This window comes from Neoarius graeffei, chromosome 10, assembly GCF_027579695.1.
Source record: "Neoarius graeffei isolate fNeoGra1 chromosome 10, fNeoGra1.pri, whole genome shotgun sequence".
NCBI classification, from domain to species: domain Eukaryota; kingdom Metazoa; phylum Chordata; class Actinopteri; order Siluriformes; family Ariidae; genus Neoarius; species Neoarius graeffei.
Genome location: NC_083578.1, coordinates 25,715,365 through 25,734,625, shown reverse-complemented (window position 1 = coordinate 25,734,625; position 19,261 = coordinate 25,715,365). Strand labels below are relative to the sequence as shown.

Here is a 19,261-nt window from a genome sequence, read left to right as displayed (position 1 = left end):
TTTTGGAGAGCAGTGGCTTTCTCCTTGCAACCCTGCCATGCACACCATTATTGTTCAGTATTCTCCTGATGGTGGACTCATGAACATTAACATTAGCCAATGTGAGAGAGGACTTCAGTTGCTTAGAAGTTACCCTGGGGTCCTTTGTGATCTCGCCAACTATTACACGCCTTGCTCTTGGAGTGATCTTGGTTGGTTGACAGCTCTTGGGGAGGGTAACAGTGGTCTTGAATTTCCTCCATTTGTACACAATCTGTCTGACTGTGAATTGGTGGAGTCCAAACTCTTTAGAAATGGTTTTGTAACCTTTTCCAGCCTGATGAGCATCAACAACGCTTTTTCTGAGGTCCTCAGAAATCTCCTTTGTTCGTGCCATGATACACTTCCACAAACATGTGTTGTGAAGATCAGACTTTGATAGATCCCTGTTCTTTAAATAAAACAGGGTGCCCACTCACACCTCCCAATCAAATTTCGTATTGATTATAAAATAATACTATTGACCTTTAAAGCACTGAATGGTCTCGCGCCACAGTACCTGAGTGAACTTCTGGTCCTCTATGACCCGCCACGCCCACTTAGATCAAAAGGTGCAGTCTGTCTGCTGGTACCTTGTATAGTGAAGGCTACATCAGGGGGCAGAGGCTTTTCTTACAAAGCCCCACAGTTATGGAACAGCCTTCCAAGTAATGTTCGGGAATCAGACACAGCCTCAGCGTTTAAGTCTAGGCTGAAAACATATGTGTTTAGTCAAGCCTTTTGTTAATGGTGTTTATGAGGTAAAGGAGTAGATCTGGAGGGTCCTCAGACAGTGTTTTAGTAAACTGGGATGTATGGATGCTGTCAGTCCCTCACTCGCTTGCTCACTCGAGTTTGTTGACGGTGTAGTAGCTGGCTGCTTTATATCCTGGGGCTCCCTCATGCCTGTGTTACCTTCTGGCTCTCCCCTTTTAGTTATGCTGTCATAGTTAGTTTTGCCGGAGTCCCTGCTTGTACTCAGTGCAATATGTATACTGTTCCTACTTATTCCGGTGACATTGGGCATACCTAACAACCTGTGTGTTCTCTCTCTCTCCCCCCCAATCTGTCCCTCTGAGTTACATGTCAGTCCTGGGATCGAGATGCTAACCTCTTCTGCTCCTCGGACCTGCCTGATCCATCCTGGTGCCCTGTGTCTGGTTGGAGTCTCATCACATCGCTCCTGTGGAGGACGGCCTCATATGGACAGTTGAAAGTCACACTTGGAAGACGCTCTGGACACTTATAGTAATGCTTTTATGGCTGAGAACTACAGTTGACTTGCTAACTTTAGGACTGCAGTTGTCATGAACAGTTTTGCACTCAAGTTTCCATCAATGAAGAGTTTATAACATCAGTGAAACTGACTTCATGTTAAAACTGTTAATGTTATAGTCATGTTGTCTGTTGTTGCCCAAATGAGGATGGGTTCCCTTTTGAGTCTGGTTCCTCTCGAGGTTTCTTCCTCATGTCATCTGAGGGAGTTTTTCCTTGCCACCGTCGCCACAGGCTTGCTCATTGGGGATAGATTAGGGATAAAATTAGCTAATGTTTTAAGTCGTTCAAATTCTGTAAAGCTGCTTTGCGACAATGCTTATTGTTAAAAGCGCTATACAAATAAACTTGATTTGATGTGACTTGATTGTCATCCCATTGATTGCAAACACCTGACTCTAATTTCACCTTCAAATTAACTGCTAATCCTAGAGGTTCGCATACTTTTGCCACTCACTGATATGTAATATTGGATCATTTTCCTCAATAAATAAATAGCCAAGTATAATTTTTTTGTCTCATTTGTTTAACTGGGTTCTCTTTATCTACTTTTAGGACTTGTGTGAAAATCTGAAGATGTTTTAGGTCATATTTATGCAGAAATATAGAAAATTCTAAAGGGTTCACAAACTTTCAAGCACCACTGTATACATACAGTTCCTTCCATGATTATTGGCGCCCCATGTAAAGATGAGTAAAAATAGTGAGGAAAAAATCCAGCTTTTGGTGAAGTCATCTCACACTGAAAAAAAGAGGAAAATCCAACCTTTAATTGAAATAAATTTATTCAGAGAAAAACAAACCCCTCATCAAGAAATAATTATTTTCAGCAAAAAGACATATGCCACTATTATTGACACACCTGCATTTAATACTTTGTACAACCTCCCTTTGGCAGTAAAACAGCACCAAGTCTTCTATAATATTTTATAAGGTTGGAGATACAGAGCAGGACATCTAAGACCATTCCTCTTTATACAATCTCTCCACATCATGGGTTCTCGGCCCTCTCTTGTGTTCTCTCCTCTTCAGCTCACCCCACAGGTTTTTAATAGGGTTCAGGTCAGGGAACTGAGATGGCCATGGCAGAAGCCTGATTCTCTGCTCAGCGAACCGTTTTTGTCTTGATCTGGACATATGCTTCGGATCATTGTCCTCCTGGAAGATCCAATGACAAACCAGTTTTAGTTTCCTGGCAGATGCAGCCAGATTTTGATTTCATAAGTCCTGGTATTTCATGGATTGCATGATGCTGTGTACCCTAACAAGGTTTCAAGGGCTTTTGGAGGAAAAACAGCCGCAAAACATCACAGAACGTCCACCATATTTACAGTTGGGGTCAGGTTCTTTTAATTATAGCCATCCTTCTTTTTACACCAAACCCAGGTTGAGTGTTTATTGCCAAAAAGCTCAAAAAAAATTTTTTTTTTTTGTTATATCAGACCAGAGAACACTGTTCCAGTCAAAGTTGTAGAAGCGTTTCGCAAACTTCAGGTGCTTATGTTTGTGTTTAATTGACAGAAAAGGATTTTTTCTGGCATACCTTCCAAATAATCTGTCAGCATGGAGGTGGTGACTGATGGTGGTTTTGGAGACTTGGATTTTACTTTTGGATTGGAGACCAAGATTTTACTTTTCCTTGTAATTCATCAACAGTGATCATTGGGAATTTTTTTTTTTTTGCCTCTCTTACCCTCCTCCTCACTGTTTGTGGAGGCAAAATAAAATTGGTTCCTCTCCCAGGCAAGTTTGTAACAGTTCCAGTTGGTGTCCACTTTTTATTATTATTATTATTATTATTATTATTATTTCCCTAACAGTAGAAATGGACATTTTCAGGCGAGTAGCTATATTTTATAACCATTCCCTGACTTATGAAGGTCAACACATTTCTTCCTCATTTGGTTTGTGTGTTCTCTTGTCTTTCCCATGTTGATGGAGGACTAAGGGAATTTGGCCTCTGTGTCACCTCATATTTGTACCCCTGTTCATCAGGAAGTCATGGGTTACAGCTTGAAAGTTCCTACACACTCCAATCAACTCAAACACGTACAATTTAAATGGGAAACATGCTTCAGTTATGTTGTGTTCACTATCAATCCCAGGACTGCCAATAATAGTGGCACATGTGTTTTTGTTGAAAATAATTATTTCTTGATGAGGGATTTGTTTTTCTCTGAATAAATTTATTTCAATTAACGGTTGGATTTTTCTCATTTTTTTCAGTGTGAGATGAAGCTACTTCACCAAAAGGTGGATACAAGAGGTGCCAATAATTGTAAAGGGTACTACATACAGTGGCGTGCACAGACATTTTGGGGGGCAAGTGCTCTGGGGGGAAAAAGGGCACTTTTTTGCGCATGTGGAACACCTTATTATAAAAGTCTGAGATTTAACCCTCCTCTTGTGTTCATAATCATATCAAAGTTTTGGGTATTTTTCTGTAGTTCCATCTTTAAAAAGTCTGATAAAGTCTGAAAGTCTGATCTTCCCGTCACTGACTTGAGTCTCAAGACTGTGTTTATTCACAGATTTCCGTGAGATCATCTTAAAATTTGTAACGAAATATACACACTCAATGGGCTCAACGGAGCTCTCCTTTATTTGCATAACGGCGTGCATACTAGCATAACGTGATATTCTTAATCATGTTATAAAAACAGGTGGCACAGTGGTGTAGTGGTTAGCACTGTCGCCTCACAGCAAGAAGGTCCTGGGTTCGAGCCCAGCGGCCGACGAGGGCCTTTCTGTGTGGAGTTTGCATGTTCTCCCTGTGTCCGCGTGGGTTTCCTCCGGGTGCTCCGGTTTCCCCCACACTCCAAAGACATGCAGGTTAGGTTAACTGGTGACTCTAAATTGACCGTGAGTGTGAATGGTTGTCTGTGTCTATGTGTCAGCCCTGTGATGACCTGGCGACTTGTCCAGGTTGTACCCCGCCTTTCGCCCGTAGTCAGCTGGGATAGGCTCCAGCTTGCCTGCGACCCTGTAGGACAGGATAAAAGCGGCTAGAGATGAGATGAGATGAGATGTTATAAAAACAGGTCGGAATTGATGGAGAGTGGGGTTGCCTCAATGGTTTAGGCTACATTTAAAATGTTGTTCAGTTTGTTTCTTCAGTTTTTTTCTCCCCCTATTTGAACTTCTACTTCATTTTATTATTTTATTTCTACTATTGTTTAATTCTTATTATATTTTTTTCCATTTATTTTATGTAATTTTATTCTCTATTGTTTACTGTTTTGCTTTTACTTCTGTAAAGCACATTGAACTGCCACTGTGTATGAAATGTGCTATATAAATAAACTTGCCTTGCCTTGCCATATGGAAAGGGAGCAAATAAGCTGGCAAAGGCTGCCATGTGCAGTTGTTTCTGTATGCGATGGGCTACTTCACGACAAAATAATTACAGCTTGGGCTTAGAGGGCAAAACAATACATTTTCACTGGATTCATGTGTTACCTGGCTGGTGGGGCAGGGGAAGAGCTGACTGACTGCCCGATGTGTTGTCTGCGCTACGACAAGGCCGTGGCTTCCAGGACGCTATGCTGCTGCAACCTCACATTGAATGCACTGCACGCTTGTTCATGTGACAGAGCAAGAGAGACAGAGGTCCGGTGTGTGTGCGGAGGGGGCACACATCGGGACATTATTTTCACACACGCTTTTAATGCCGCGGCTTTTCTAAAAGATCATGTCGACATTGGCCTCAGTAAACTGTAAAAAAAAAATTCAAAAGGGGCAGAGGGGCAGGTGCTTGAGCACCACCTCGTGTCTATCTGTGCACGCCACTGACTACAAATGTCTGTATATATACACCAAAAATAAGCAGCTAAATAATTTAAAGTCTATAGTTATCAAGAGTACAAGGGAAGCCCCTATATTAAGGGAAGTTACAATTAATGAATTACAATAAAATAACTTCAGAATCCTTACATGAAACATCAGTGAAGGACAACTCTGATAAATAAAGGTAAAAAATACATGGTCATTTTTAGTGCACATGGGAATGCTCTGTTTATTTAATTTTTCACAGGAAAGAGAAAAAGACAAATTGCAGAACAGCAGTTCAATGAAATACATGTACATATTTTACATCCCAGCAATCCCCTGCCCACTCTCAACCCACCCATAAAACCTACCCTTGTCCACCCTCAACCCATCTGTCACCTGTCACCAACTACCACCTAAGGGACTAGAGAGGATGAAAAAAATATTACATAATAAAATAAAATAAAGATTGAGTCAAGGGCAATGATCTTAGAAAAAATGTGTGATGAAAGGTTCCCAAGTCTGATAAAAGACTTGTCTGTCAAACGTGAGCAAATGGCACAGCTCCATATGATTATTTCAGTGCAAATTTGGACTAATTTGACTTTGTTAACCATGGCCAAAGGACAAGACACTCAGAGAAATTTTTATTTTTAAAACACGTCAATCACGACTTTACCTGCACAAAATATTCCAGTTTCTACCCTTATTCCAAAAAAGGCAATGTTCCTACTAAAGTTGGTTACATGGCAAATGGAAATTAATATTCCACTAATATTCCTGTTAGCCCTTTCTGTGTGGAGTTTGCATGTTCTCCTCGTGTCTGTGTGGGTTTCCTCTGGGTGCGCCGGTTTGCCCCACAGTCCAAAGACATGCAGGTTAGGCTAATTGGTGGCTCTAAATTGACCGTAGGTGTGAATGTGAGTGTGAATGGTTGTTTGTCTCTATGTGTCAGCCCTGCAATGATCTGGCAACTTGTCCAAGGTGTGCCCCGCTTCTCGCCCATAGTCAGCTGGGATAGGCTCCAGCTTACCCGCAGCCATGCACAGGATAAGCGGTTATGGAAAATGGATGGATTCCCGTTAGCATGCAGAAGAGGAAGAACAACAACTTTATTCATCACACATAGTTATGAAATTCCTCTCTGCATTTAACCTATCTGAAGCAGTGAACACACATATGCCCAGAGCAGTGGGCAGCCATGCTAACAGCGCCCGAGGAGCAGTTGGGGGTAAGGTGCCTTGCTCAAGGGCACCTCAGCCTAAGGCCACCCTATGTTAACTTAACTGCATGTCTTTGAACTGTGGGGGAAACTGGAGCACCCAGAGGAAACACATGCAGACATGGGGAGAACATGCAAACTCTATACAGAAAGACCTTTGTCAGCTGCTGGGCTCGAACCCAGACCCAGAACCTTCTTGCTGTGAGGCGACAGTGCTAACCACTACACCACTGTGCCACCCAGAGTGTGCAGCCATGCATACTCTGATTGTTTAGTTCGTTTGTGTACAATGCACAGAGCTAACTATAAACAAGCAATATGCCATGTGCCACAAATTGACATAAAAACCCCAATTGAGATATCGGCATACCCCGTATATCTTATTTGGAAAATGATAAATTTGGAATAAGGCCAAATTCGGAATATCCAAACAGAATATGCTGTTTATGCTGTTTACACGGCCCATATCAAATTCCGAACATTGTAATATTCGGAATAATAGTGGAATATTAGCATGCATGTAAACATACTGAATGTGAACTGTAGAAATATAACATTCAATATAAGTGGTTTGTATACCACCTGTAACCACTAATTTTGTCTTCACGGTAAAATCTGAGTGCTCAGACCCAAAGCATAAGAACTGCATTGTACACATACAAGCTTCTTAATCTTTATTTAGACAGAAATGAGAACATTGATAGGTGAAAAGCTTCACTGAAAATGTAGTGAAATGGCAATATTAACTGTGCAACCTCATCTACGTGTTTTTACAGTCAACTTCTTGTACCTTTTCTGCATGCATTTCAAGTATTCACCATTGATTTTCAATAAGTACATGATATTGGCACTTGATCGTTTGAAATAATCTGTATTACCTTAAAAAAAAAAAAGGTTACGATCATTAAAAGCAAGTGAGTATATTCAAGTCACCAAAGCCTATAGCCTGGTCCAGTAGACTGACAGAGAGACAGCAAAACAGATAGATTACTTACTACAGGTTATATACATTTCATATGGAGTCCTGAAAACATCTACCTTTCACAACAAGATTTCTTTTCGAAGAGAACTTCATACCATGGAGGACCACTGTAAATAACTAGGAAGTAATGAAGTCTTTAGGAGGAAGAAACTATTTTCACTATGACAGAAAATAAACATATAACCCAGTGTATCCAGCTTTGTATAAAACAGGGTTAAGAGATTTTTAAAATTCTTTAAGAACGACTGAGGAAAATAAATAAAACAGCACATACAGCTGCCTTTAAGCCTCATCTTTATCTGGACATTTTCTGTAATTTACCATGGTTGCCTGAGGGTGCAAAAGCAATTGAGTTGGCTCAAGAATAAAATCATGCAGAAATGTTTTATTGAGGCATTTTACCAGCTGTTTCATGACACATATTTTAATATTTAGTGGTGATATGAACATAAATCTAAAAATAGTAGTTAAATCAGAGCCATTTTTGCTTTTACAACACCTTATACAGGAGGCTTATTCTGATTTGTTTGGGAAGAAGCAGATCTTCTTTAACACAGATTTGTCCTAAAGCTATGGCATTATCACACTAGCATTGGAGAGAACAGCTGAAATGCTACTGCAGTATTTACCACATCGAGTACCTGTGATTCTTACACAACTATGTGTGTGGGTATTGAGTTTCTCCCTTCATGTAGACAGGACTGAAGAATGCACTATTCCACTGGCACTGCTTTACAAAGTCATTATCCTGTGCTGTGCCTAAAGTCTCAGACCTTCCTTCATGAATGCATTGCCAGTGAAAAACTATATCGTGGATGTAGTTGGTCATTTTTTTCTTCTGTGGTTACTGCCTGAGGTTGTCGGCATTGTCCAAAATTTACGTCAGGAGATTCAGGTCTGTGTGTGTGTGTGTGTGTGTCAGTGATTCTGAGACTGGGATGATGTGCCAGGCTCTTTTGAGTCATACTCTTGGATAAACTGCTCCATGGCTTCAACACAGCGCAGGCCGATCTCACGCAGGTTCTCCCTCAGCGAAGTTTGGATGGGTCTCTCCAGTGACGGGTCTTTCGCCACAAGCATTTTTACCACCACGCCAAATGTGTCGCAGTCTTGCCGATAAACCTGCAGCACACACAAACACACACACACACCATAGATTTAGTATTATAAAGTTCTAACTGGAAATAAGTGGTTTTAATATAAATACACAGGTGATTATAGAAAAGTAGTAAGATCCCGAATGAGTCAACAGCCAGAGTCAACAATCATATGCAAATGTCAGCTAAGCTGGCTGGGACATGTTGTCAGACTTCCGCCAGAAAGACTTGCTAGCCAAGTTCTCCAATGGAACCTCCATAGGCAGTGGCAGAGGTCACATCCAAAGATGAACTGGCATCAGTCGGTCAAGAGGGACCTCCGGTCAGTCAGCAAGGGATGGAGAGATGCGTTGCGGCTAGCCGCAGACAGAAACAGCTGGACAACCTTGGCTGCCTCATGCGTCTTAAGACGTGAGAGCCCCTAAGTCTAAGTCTAAGTAAGATTATAGGAAATCATGTGTGCTGACTGGTCAAGAAATTCAGACTATTTCTCGATAATCATCTCGAGTCACTCGGCAAAATGACGGCCAATTGCTTAGTCATCGTAAGTGAGGAAAAATTACAAATCAAGAAAGAAAATGCTGTTCCTAAAAGCACTAAAGATGCTCTGAAGTTTGGTCTAAAACTATTCAAAGGTAAGGTGGAATTGTGATTTATTTTATCGATTTCAAAACAAAGTATTTCATGTGAGTCGGCATAGATAAGTGACACAAGTCTGCACCGCACTGTTATTATATTTGCATGCCGCATTTGAAGTTTGAAATGAATGATTTTTTAATACAATTTTTAAAAAAATAATCACCTGTGTCGTATTTATACTAAAACAAGTATCCACCTCAAGATCAGTGAATATCAGGGATTATTCTATCCACATTCACTGGATATGAGCACTCTGATGGGCTACTCTACTATGAGGATATCAGCTCATATTCCGTGAGTAGAGAAAAACAAAATGGCGGAGCATGTTGCTGAACCAACCGAGGACGAAATAAAATCTTTACTCGAAAACAAAACCCCCAAAATTGTTAGCAAGTATTGAAAAAAAAAACAGAAATAGCGAAAAGAATACAGTCCCCCCCCATATCTCCTGTTCTCCACTCCAGCCCAGTCAGTGGTGGTAATGCACCTTTAAGTTGGTTTGCCAACCACTAAAAAACCCTAAAGAAGAAAACCCCCCAAAATACAAAAAAGCAACAAAATATGGAATAAAAGTATTTGATGATAAGAAAGTTTTTTTTCAAGAATTATTATTATTATTATTATTATTATTATAGCATTTTTCACAAATTGCTACTGTCATTTCACCAGTTTGTTTACATTCAAAACGGGATTGATTTTGTCGGATGTTTTGTATAAAGTTTTTATTCATCGAATTTGCAAAAAATAAAAATAGCAGTGCTCTGTTTCTCAAAATCCAGTGAATGTGGATAGAATAAAACAGTTATTCCACTCAATCTCGTTGTACCTGGCTGATAGCCAACTCGGCGCTATGTGCCTTGTCAGCTATGTATGACTCGATTTAATGGAATAACTTAAATAATAACCTTGACTTTATCTCGGTTATTATTCACCGATACATCGGACTGTTACCTTGCCATGGTGTAGCAGCTTGAGTGTCTCTAGGACCCTAAGGGCGCATGCCAGCGGGGGCCTCAACCCCTGGCAGGTTTAACCATGCCGGATCCGGTCTTAGGCGAGAGTCCAGACGAAAAACAGTCCACAGCATGCCAACACCTGGCATGCATGGAGGTACCATAACGCCTGAGGGGAAGAGCCACCATGCAGGAGGCCAACCGTCAGTTATGGAACAAGGTACTGGGCAACAATCTTAGGGGCGTAGAGACCACAGTCTATAACACCTGGATACCGGTCGAAACGGCCAAGGGCGTAGAGACTACCGCCCACTCGGGCAACAGTCGGAACGGCCAGTTTGCCTGGGTCAGCTCAAGCCGAGGTCAGCCCACTGACCCAACTAATTGACCGCTTCTCCAGCTATACACATGGTGATTTGCGTCTCTTGCGAGTCCACTCTATGTGTCCACTGGCAGAAGGACGCAGGCACAGAATTGGGCAGCCTGCTTGCTAGCTGCAGCGAGGCCAGCACCCCCACTGCAGCGAAACCACATACCCGCTACAGACCCTTCATTAAGAACCTTACACAACCAGCGTCGGTTCGACGGGCAGCGTTTTCACAAGGATGACGGATCAAGGGTAAAGCCCTTGGGACCCCCTGACCCTGAACAGCCCAGACGCCGCAGCAGCAAATATATCTCCAAGATCAAGGTCGCATCGTGGAATGTTCGAACCATGTCAGATACATCATCACTGAAGTGCCAAGCACCTGAGCGCCGCTCCGCCCTAGTAGCCTCCGAGCTGGGGAGACTTAACATCGACATTGCCTGCCTCAGTGAGTGCCGGATCCCCGGTGAAGGAGAATTCTCTGATGGAAATGACATCTTCCTACACTCTGGGAGGGATAGCGATAAGCCAAGACAGGAAGGTGTTGGAATTGCCAGGAAATCATACCTCCGGCCTCTCGTGGAAAAGTGGAAGGGCATAAATTCCTGCATCATGACCATGCGCTTACAGCTCAACAAGAACTGCTATGCCACCTTCATCAGCATCTATGCTCCCATGTTTAAAAGACCCATGGAAGAAAAGGTGCTCTTCTATAACCAACTCACAGCAGTCCTCGCAGAGGTTCCACCTAGTGACAGGTTCTTTCTCCTTGGTGACTTTAATGCCAGAGTTGGAACCAACACAGAAGCCTGGACCAATGTCATCGGACCAAATGGCTTGGGAAACGAAAACGCACAAGGGGTGACTCTCCTAGAACTTTGTACAAGGTTCGGCCTCCTTATATCTAACACCGTATTCACACACCGTGATATACACAAGGGGACCTGGAAACACCCACGCTCCCTGAAATGGCACATGATTGATTACATCATTATCAAACAACACTACAGGAGTGACCTTGCAGATTCTAGAGTACACCATTGCGCGGATTGCTGGACCGATCACAAGTTGGTCTGCGCAAGGCTTAACCTGCGTTTTCACATTTCCACCCAGCGCAGACACAGTGATATACCTCCCCGCCTTAATACCGCGCGCCTCGATGTACCTGAGATCAAACAACAACTGCAAGAAGCCATCGCCTCACGCCTCCCAAATATTGACTCAGTGGGCCTAGAACAATGCTGGCAAGATCTGAAATCCACTCTGTATGACACCTCGAAGGAGATTCTTGGATTGCAGAAACGTAACCACCGCGACTGGTTTAACGAAAATGATCCCACCATCAAGGATTTGCTTGAGAAGAAACAACACTGTTTTGAAGCCCTCCTTCAAAATGAAACACCTGAGAACCGCAGACGGTATCGCTCAGCCTGTAACCTCTGCCAGCGTGAGCTCCGAAGGATGAAGAATCAGTGGTGGCTTGATAGAGCTGCAGAGATCAAGTCACACGCACAATGCCATAACTCCAGAAGCTTCTTTGAAGCACTTCGACTTGTCTCCCAGCGAAAGCCAGGTGGCATCAACCCAGTCGACAGTTCCGAAGGAACACGCCTCACTGAGAGAGAAGACATCTTAGCAAGATGGAGAGAGCATTTCTGTACACTTCTCAACCAACCAGGCACACCAGACATGTCTGTCCTGGATGATATCCCCCAGGAAGCTGTTATACACGAGCTTGAACAAGACCCGACTATCGAGGAGGTAAACAAAGCTCTTAAACAACTTAAACAAGGCAAAGCACCCGGCCCTGATGGCATACCCGGAGAAGTCCTAAAGGCAGGTGGCCCTGCACTAGCTGCAGAACTCCACAAACTACTAATGAACATCTGGATAGAGGAAAGAGTACCTAAGGACTTCAAGAATGGCATAATCATCAAACTTTTCAAAAAGAACTGCCGTTACACCTGTGGAAACTACCGCGGCATTACTCTGTTGGCTATAGTTGGGAAACTATATGCCCGTGTCATCCTCAACAGAGTATGGCCTTCCATTGCGCCATTCATCCCAGAAGCCCAGTGTAGTTTTCAGCCAGGCCGCTCCACTACGGACATGATGTTTGCCCTAAGACAACTACTGGAGAAGTGCCGCGAACAGCACCAAGAAGTCCACCTTGTCTTCGTGGACCTAGTCAAAGCCTTTGACACTGTAAAAAGAGAGGTTTTGTGGGCACTGTTGCTGCGCATTGGAATACCACCTAAAGTTGTCAACATAATTCGTAGCTTCCATCAGGACATGCAAGCCCAGGTCCTCATGGACGGTGAGATGACTAAACCTTTCGAGGTCTCATCGGGCCTGAGGCAGGGCTGTATTCTGGCACCAACGCTCTTCATACTGTTCTTCTCTTTCATGTTGCACCACGCACACAAATCCATGGGAAACTTTGGAATTGACATCAGGTACAAGTTGGATGGCAAACTTTTCAACCTTAGACGCCTGAAGACTAAGGCTGCCAAGGAATCAAGACTGGATGACTTCCTGTATGTGGATGACGCGGCACACTGCGCAGCAACGGCACAGTTACTGCAAAGCGCAGTTAACGCCCTCAACGGAGCGTGCAACGACTGGGGACTTACAATCAGCAAGCCCAAGACTGAAGTTATGCACTTCGGATGTGAAGATCCTCCACCAATTACTATTGAGAACCACCAACTCACCAATTCCAACCACTTCATCTATTTGGGCAGTGAACTATCTGTTGACGCCTCACTTGACGCTGAGATTAAGAGGAGAATTGCTAGAGGAGCAGCCGCATTCCACTCACTCTCGAGCAGGTGCTGGGACCGTAAAGGTCTCACCATAACCACCAAGGTTACAGTCTACAAAGCCATCGTCCTCCCATGCCTGCTATACGGCAGCGAGACCTGGAGCACTCTTGCTTCCCACATCCACCTTCTTGAGATGTTTCATCAAAGATCACTGAGACAGATTTTGAACGTAAAATGGTGGCACCATGTAACTAACACTGAGGTCCTCAGGCGAGCTAAATCAACAACAATAGAGACCATGATTCAGAGCAACCGCCTCCGTTGGCTAGGCCATGTATGCCGGATGCCAGATCATAGGATACCAAAACAACTGCTCTTTAGTGAGCTCGCCAAAGGCAAAAGATCCCGCGGCCGCCCAAAGAAAAAGTGGAAAGATTGTATCAAAGAGGACCTATCCATATTTGGTTTTGATGATAAATGGTATGAAGCTACAGCGGAACGACCTAAATGGAGAAACCTCGTTTCCGATGGCAAAATACTGTCGGAGTTGAGACTGCAAAAACGAGCTGAAGAGCGTAGAGAACGACGACATAGAAGGGTCCCCCATTCTCACACGTGAGAGGGACCATAAGTAAGTATTCACCGATATTCACTTCACCTTTGGTGAATAATTGTTAATTAAGATAATTGGGAATCAAAGTTTTGACACTCGTGCTAACCAAACTAAGGTAATATAGTCCACATTATATCACAGCACTGCTGAATTCTCAAATCAGAAGGCATGGATTAAATTTCTACAACAACATGACTGTGACAGTAGATCCGGCTATTAGGAATTGAATATGTTTACTCATCCAATCCAAGTAGGTGCTTAGAAAAAAGAGAGGATGGTAAAAGAATGGATGTTTATATATACAGTTGTGGTCAGAAGTTTACATACAGTGACATGAATGTCATCTTGGATATGAATATCATGGCTTTCAGTAATTTCTTTGAACTGTTCTTTTTCTGTGGCAGAATGTACAGCATCCATCTTTAATTTAAAAAACACTAGAATTTGGTGCACAAGTTTTAATTTTCTTTGGGTTTTCTGAAATCAACACAAGGTCAAAATTATACATACAGGGTCAAAAATTTACATACACCACACCTAATTTGGGTAAAATGTCTCTTCGCAAGATTCACTTTGACCAAATATTTTTGTTTACCATGAACAAGCTTCTGGCAGAATTCTGGTTGGATATTTCACAACTCTTCATGGTAGAATTGGTAGAGTTCAATTTAAAAAAAAATTCTTGGCATGGACTCGACTTATAAGCACGGTCCATATATTTTCAATAGGGTTGAAGTCAGGACTTGTTTTAAGTTTAATGTTAACCTGCTTTATCCTCCACAACCAGCTCTGATGCGTGTTTGGGTTCATTGTCCTGTTGTACCTCCCATGTCGTGTTCAAGTTTCTGATGGTTTATGCTGAAGAATTCTGAGGTAGTCCTCCTCCTTCATTATTCCATCCACTTTGTGCAATGAACCAGTTCCACTGGCAGCAAAACAGCCCCAGAGCATGATGATCCTACCACCAGCTGGTACAGTGTCCTTCTGTACATGGTGGTCATTGTGGCCAAACACCTCAATCTTTGTCTCATCTGACCATACAGCTATCCTCCAGCAGGCTTTTTCTTTGTCCGTGTGGTCAGCTTCAAACTTTAGTTAAGCTTGAAGGTGTCAATTTTGGAGCAGGGGGTTATTTCTTGGTTAGCAGCCTCTTAGTCCATGGTGATCTGAACTGTAGACAGTGATCCATCAGCTTCCAGTTCATGGCAGGGTTGTGCCATGGTGGTTCCCAGGTTGCTCCTGACCATCCAAACCAATTTTCTTTCAGCTGAGGGTGACAGTTTGGGTTTTCTTGAAGCAAAGTGACTTGGTAAAGTGACTACACCTCACAGTAACTTGGATACAATTGTTCGAACTGATCTTGGAATTTGCAGTTGTTTAGAAATGGCTCCAAGATACATTCCGGAGTTGTGTATATCTGTGATCCTCTTTCTCAGATCTGCACTGAGAACTTTCCTTGGACTTTTCCATTTTACTGTGTGTTGGTCAAGCCAATGAGTGCTGTAAACAAACCCTTTTTATGAAGGCACAGAGAAGCTACCAGCTGTAGTCAATCATGATCACTAACAGAAAGTTAAGAGACCTCAGCCTTGGCAAGATAAGAGACATTTTGGAAGTTTCATCTCATCTCATCTCATCTCATCTCATCTCATCTCATCTCATCTCATTATCTCTAGCCGCTTTATCCTGTTCTACAGGGTCGCAGGCAAGCTATCCCAGCTGACTACGGGCGAAAGGCGGGGTACACCCTGGACAAGTCGCCAGGTCATCACAGGGCAGACACATAGACACAGACAACCATTCACACTCACATTCACACCTACGGTCAATTTAGAGTCACCTAACCTGCATGTCTTTGGACTGTGGGGGAAACCGGAGCACCCAGAGGAAACCCACGCGGACACGGGGAGAACATGCAAACTCCGCACAGAAAGGCCCTTGCTGGCCACGGGGCTCGAACCCGGACTTTCTTGCTGTGAGGCGACAGTGCTAACCACTACAGTGCCGCCCCTTGGAAGTTTCAGCACCTCTGAATTAATAATCTAAGTGAGCGTATGTACATTTTTGAGCCTGTATGTATAATTTTGACCTTGTGTTGATTTCAGAAAACCCAAAGAAAATTAAAACTTGTGCACCAAATTCCAGTGTTTTTTTTTAATTAAAGATGTATGCTGTACAATCATTCTGCCACAGAAAAAGAACAGTTCAAAGAAATTACTGAAAGCCCAAATATTGCCATGACATTCATATCCAAGATGACATTCAAGTCACTGTTTGGAAACTTCTGACAACAACTGTACACATAAGTGATAACAGATGAGAAAAATTAAGTTGACTTTAGTTTAAAAAACATGTTAAAGTTGTAACATCGGTCCATTGGGCCATTTCCCTGGATGCGGCCATACTGGATTAGCCAGATACATGGATATATCAGGAGACAAAAATGAGGGTGGCGCTGCACAACATAGGATTGCACACGTCTTCCTCATTCCGTCCCGGATCCAAGCAGATTGACCGAGTGGCTTCATCAAGTAAAGCGAGAAACCTTTACTCCTGGAAAAAGCAGGAAATTGTTCAGTGAGCGCATTTTACAGAAGACTGTTTTGTGGAGGACTTGTATAAAAAATCACTGGGAAGAAGTGAGACACAAGGCAGAAACAACAACAGAAGCCAGACACGATCACTACAAAACACCAATGCCGGCAGCACAACAGCACACTGTGTCATGCATCAAACGGATCGAAGATAAGCAGGTAAATATTTTTTTTAAATAAACAGCCAATAAACGAGCCACTACTTTATTTTGTTTCCTTTTCTAATACTGCAATTCTAATTATTGCCATAATTTTTGTGGACAAAAACAAACAAATTGACCGAGAAGTCACACTCGGCCATAATATTATACTGTAGTCTAGTATAACATGCATTTGTACACCTCCGCTGTGCTCACGGAAAATTACATCACACACGATAGAGTTATGGCGGCCTCCCTGACAAAAAATAGTCCCATCTATTTTAATCACTTTTGTGATTATATCGTTAAGAACAAATTCAACGTGTAGCTTTTTTATAAAGGACAGACATAAAGATTGACGTTTAGGTAAATTTGTTTATTTGCGAAATGTTTTCTTTAAAGAAGTACTGCATACTTAAAGGTAGACTGCCTTTCAGATTTTTCAAGTGCAGGTCATAAAATGAATTTTCCCTGACACCCAATTATTTTTGTTTAGTGGACCGAAAGCTACTGAATTCGAATCACAGACTTCCAATTTTATTAGTGTTTTTTTTTTTAAATATAACAATTAATGAATTTAGGGCCACATGGCCCTAAATTCTCCGCTATTTTTTCCTGCTTCACCATGACGCAATACAAGATACTACGTCATGCATCACGTGGTGGGCTTTCCCTGTTCACACAAGGTATTGTGGGATACAAATTTGAAACAGGAGACAACATTGGAGGACGTGAATGAAACTGAAAAGACCAACTACAGTAACAGAAAGCAAGAAGAAAAGGCTTTATGTTGCAAAGGAAAGGAAACGCAGGACCAAACTAATAAATATCGGCGGTCAGAAAGCACTTCGGTGTGATCAGCTGTTCGTTTAGCGACAGAATGATATAACTGTCAGTGCACGGTCAAAGGTAAACCTGTAGATGGCAGTAATGCAACACTGGATGCCAGCTGCTGTAAAACCCAAAAGAAGACGAAGAAGAAGGTAAACCTGCACATGCACACACAGACTTCCTCTGTCTGCTTGACTGCGCGAAGCAAGCGATTTCATGCACATTATTTGTTAAGGAATTCCCTCAAATTAAATAACTTCCCAGCCACAGAATGGCCTAGGTTTTAGGGGTTATTTTTTGTTTATTTATTTAGATATTGGAGAAATAAACATATATCACAATGACCAAATTTCAGAGGGAATTAAATTTCACCAATTTTATGAAATCGAAAGGCCAATTAGTTTCAAGTGTGTTTTTTGAGCTGTAAACTAAATTATATGACTGAACTGTGATGAAACACATCAGTGCTGGTTTTCATATTGACAAAATGACTATTTTTATTAGAAATCTGCATTTTATGGGTTGAAAATGGCTCAGAATGCCATCTACTGGTTAAAATCATCTTGCACCTTGCAAGGCCGATGCTGACATAGAATTTATAGTTTGGTACTTCTCTACATTGTGAGAGTGGGAGTCTATGAAACTGTAAACGTTTTCAAATATATGTTGATTGACACTCTGAGCAACTCCTACCTCATACGGTATATCCACGCCCACCCTCCCTGCCCTGCCTCCCTCCTCAGCCCCTCCTCACCCCCATCTCAGCTTCTTGCCAACTATTTAGCATTTTTTAAATAGTAAGTGGAGTTAGGCTTAGAGCTGGGGGTATAATAACACATTGCAGGCTGTGCTGTTCTAGGAAAATAATCCAGTTCGTGTCAGGCTGTATCACACCATGGCAGCATGGATTATTTTCCTGTAGCAACAAGGCCAATCATGTGTTATGCCTTAGAGAACATGGTCCTACACTTCAAGGTTACTTCTTTTTATCAAATTCCTGAAACAATTAAAAGTGGATTTGTGTGACTACCAGCAACAACTCACAAAGAGAAACTTACAACCCTGTAAGCTCAAATCTGGCTGTTTAATAACGAATGAATGTACAGTGTCTTGCAAAAGTATTCATCCCCTTTTGTGTTTGTCCTGTTTTGTCGTATTACAAGCTGGAATTAAAATGGATTTTTGGAGGGTTAGTGCCATTTGATTTACACAACATGCCTACCACTTTAAAGGTGAAAATTGTTGTTTTATTGTGACAAAACAATAATTAAGATGAAAAAACAGAAATCTGGAATGTGCATCGGTATTCACCCCCCCCAAAGTCAATACTTTGTACGGCCACCTTTTGTTGCAGTTACAGCTGCAAGTCTCTTCGGTTATGTCTCTATTAGCTTAGCACATCTAGCCACTGGGATTTTTGCCCATTCCTCAAGGCAAAACTGCTCCAACTCCTTCAAGTTAGATGGGTTGCATTGGTGTACAGCAATCTTCAAGTTATGCCACAGATTCTCAACTGGATTGAGGTCTGGGCTTTGATTAGGCCATTCCAAGACATTGAAATATTTCCTTTTAAATCACTTCAGTGTAGCTTTAGCAGTATGTTTAGGGTCATTGTCCTGCTGGAACATGAACCTTCATCCCAGTCTCAAACCTCTGGCCGACTCAAACAGGTTTTCCTCCAGAATTGCCCTGTATTTAGTGCCATCCAGCTTTCCTTCAGTCCTGACCAGCTTTCCTGTCCCTGCAGATGAAAAACATCTCCACATCATGATGCTGCCACCACCATGCTTCACTGTAGGGATGGTGTCCTCAGGGTGTTAGGTTTGTGCCACACATGGCGTTTCCCATGATGGCCAAAAAGATCAATTTTAGTCTCATTTGACCAGAGAATCTTCTTCCATGTGTTTGGGGAGTCTGCCACATGCTGTTGGGCAAACTCCAAACGTGTTTTCTATAGCAATGACTTTTTTCTGGCCACTCTTCCAGAAAGCCCCACT

General features: G+C 42.4%; 1 protein-coding gene across 1 annotated transcript in view; it reads right to left on the bottom strand.

Annotated features, from left to right (window-relative positions):
- Window positions 1-5,278: 5,278 nt before the first annotated feature.
- LOC132892474 (periphilin-1) overlaps window positions 5,279-19,261 on the bottom strand; it is a 72,504-nt gene continuing 58,521 nt past the window's right edge. The window contains exon 6 of the mRNA XM_060930758.1: window positions 5,279-8,387. Within this exon, the coding sequence (XP_060786741.1) occupies window positions 8,184-8,387 (204 nt within the window). The 3' untranslated portion in view covers window positions 5,279-8,183. The remainder of the gene's footprint in view (window positions 8,388-19,261) is intronic.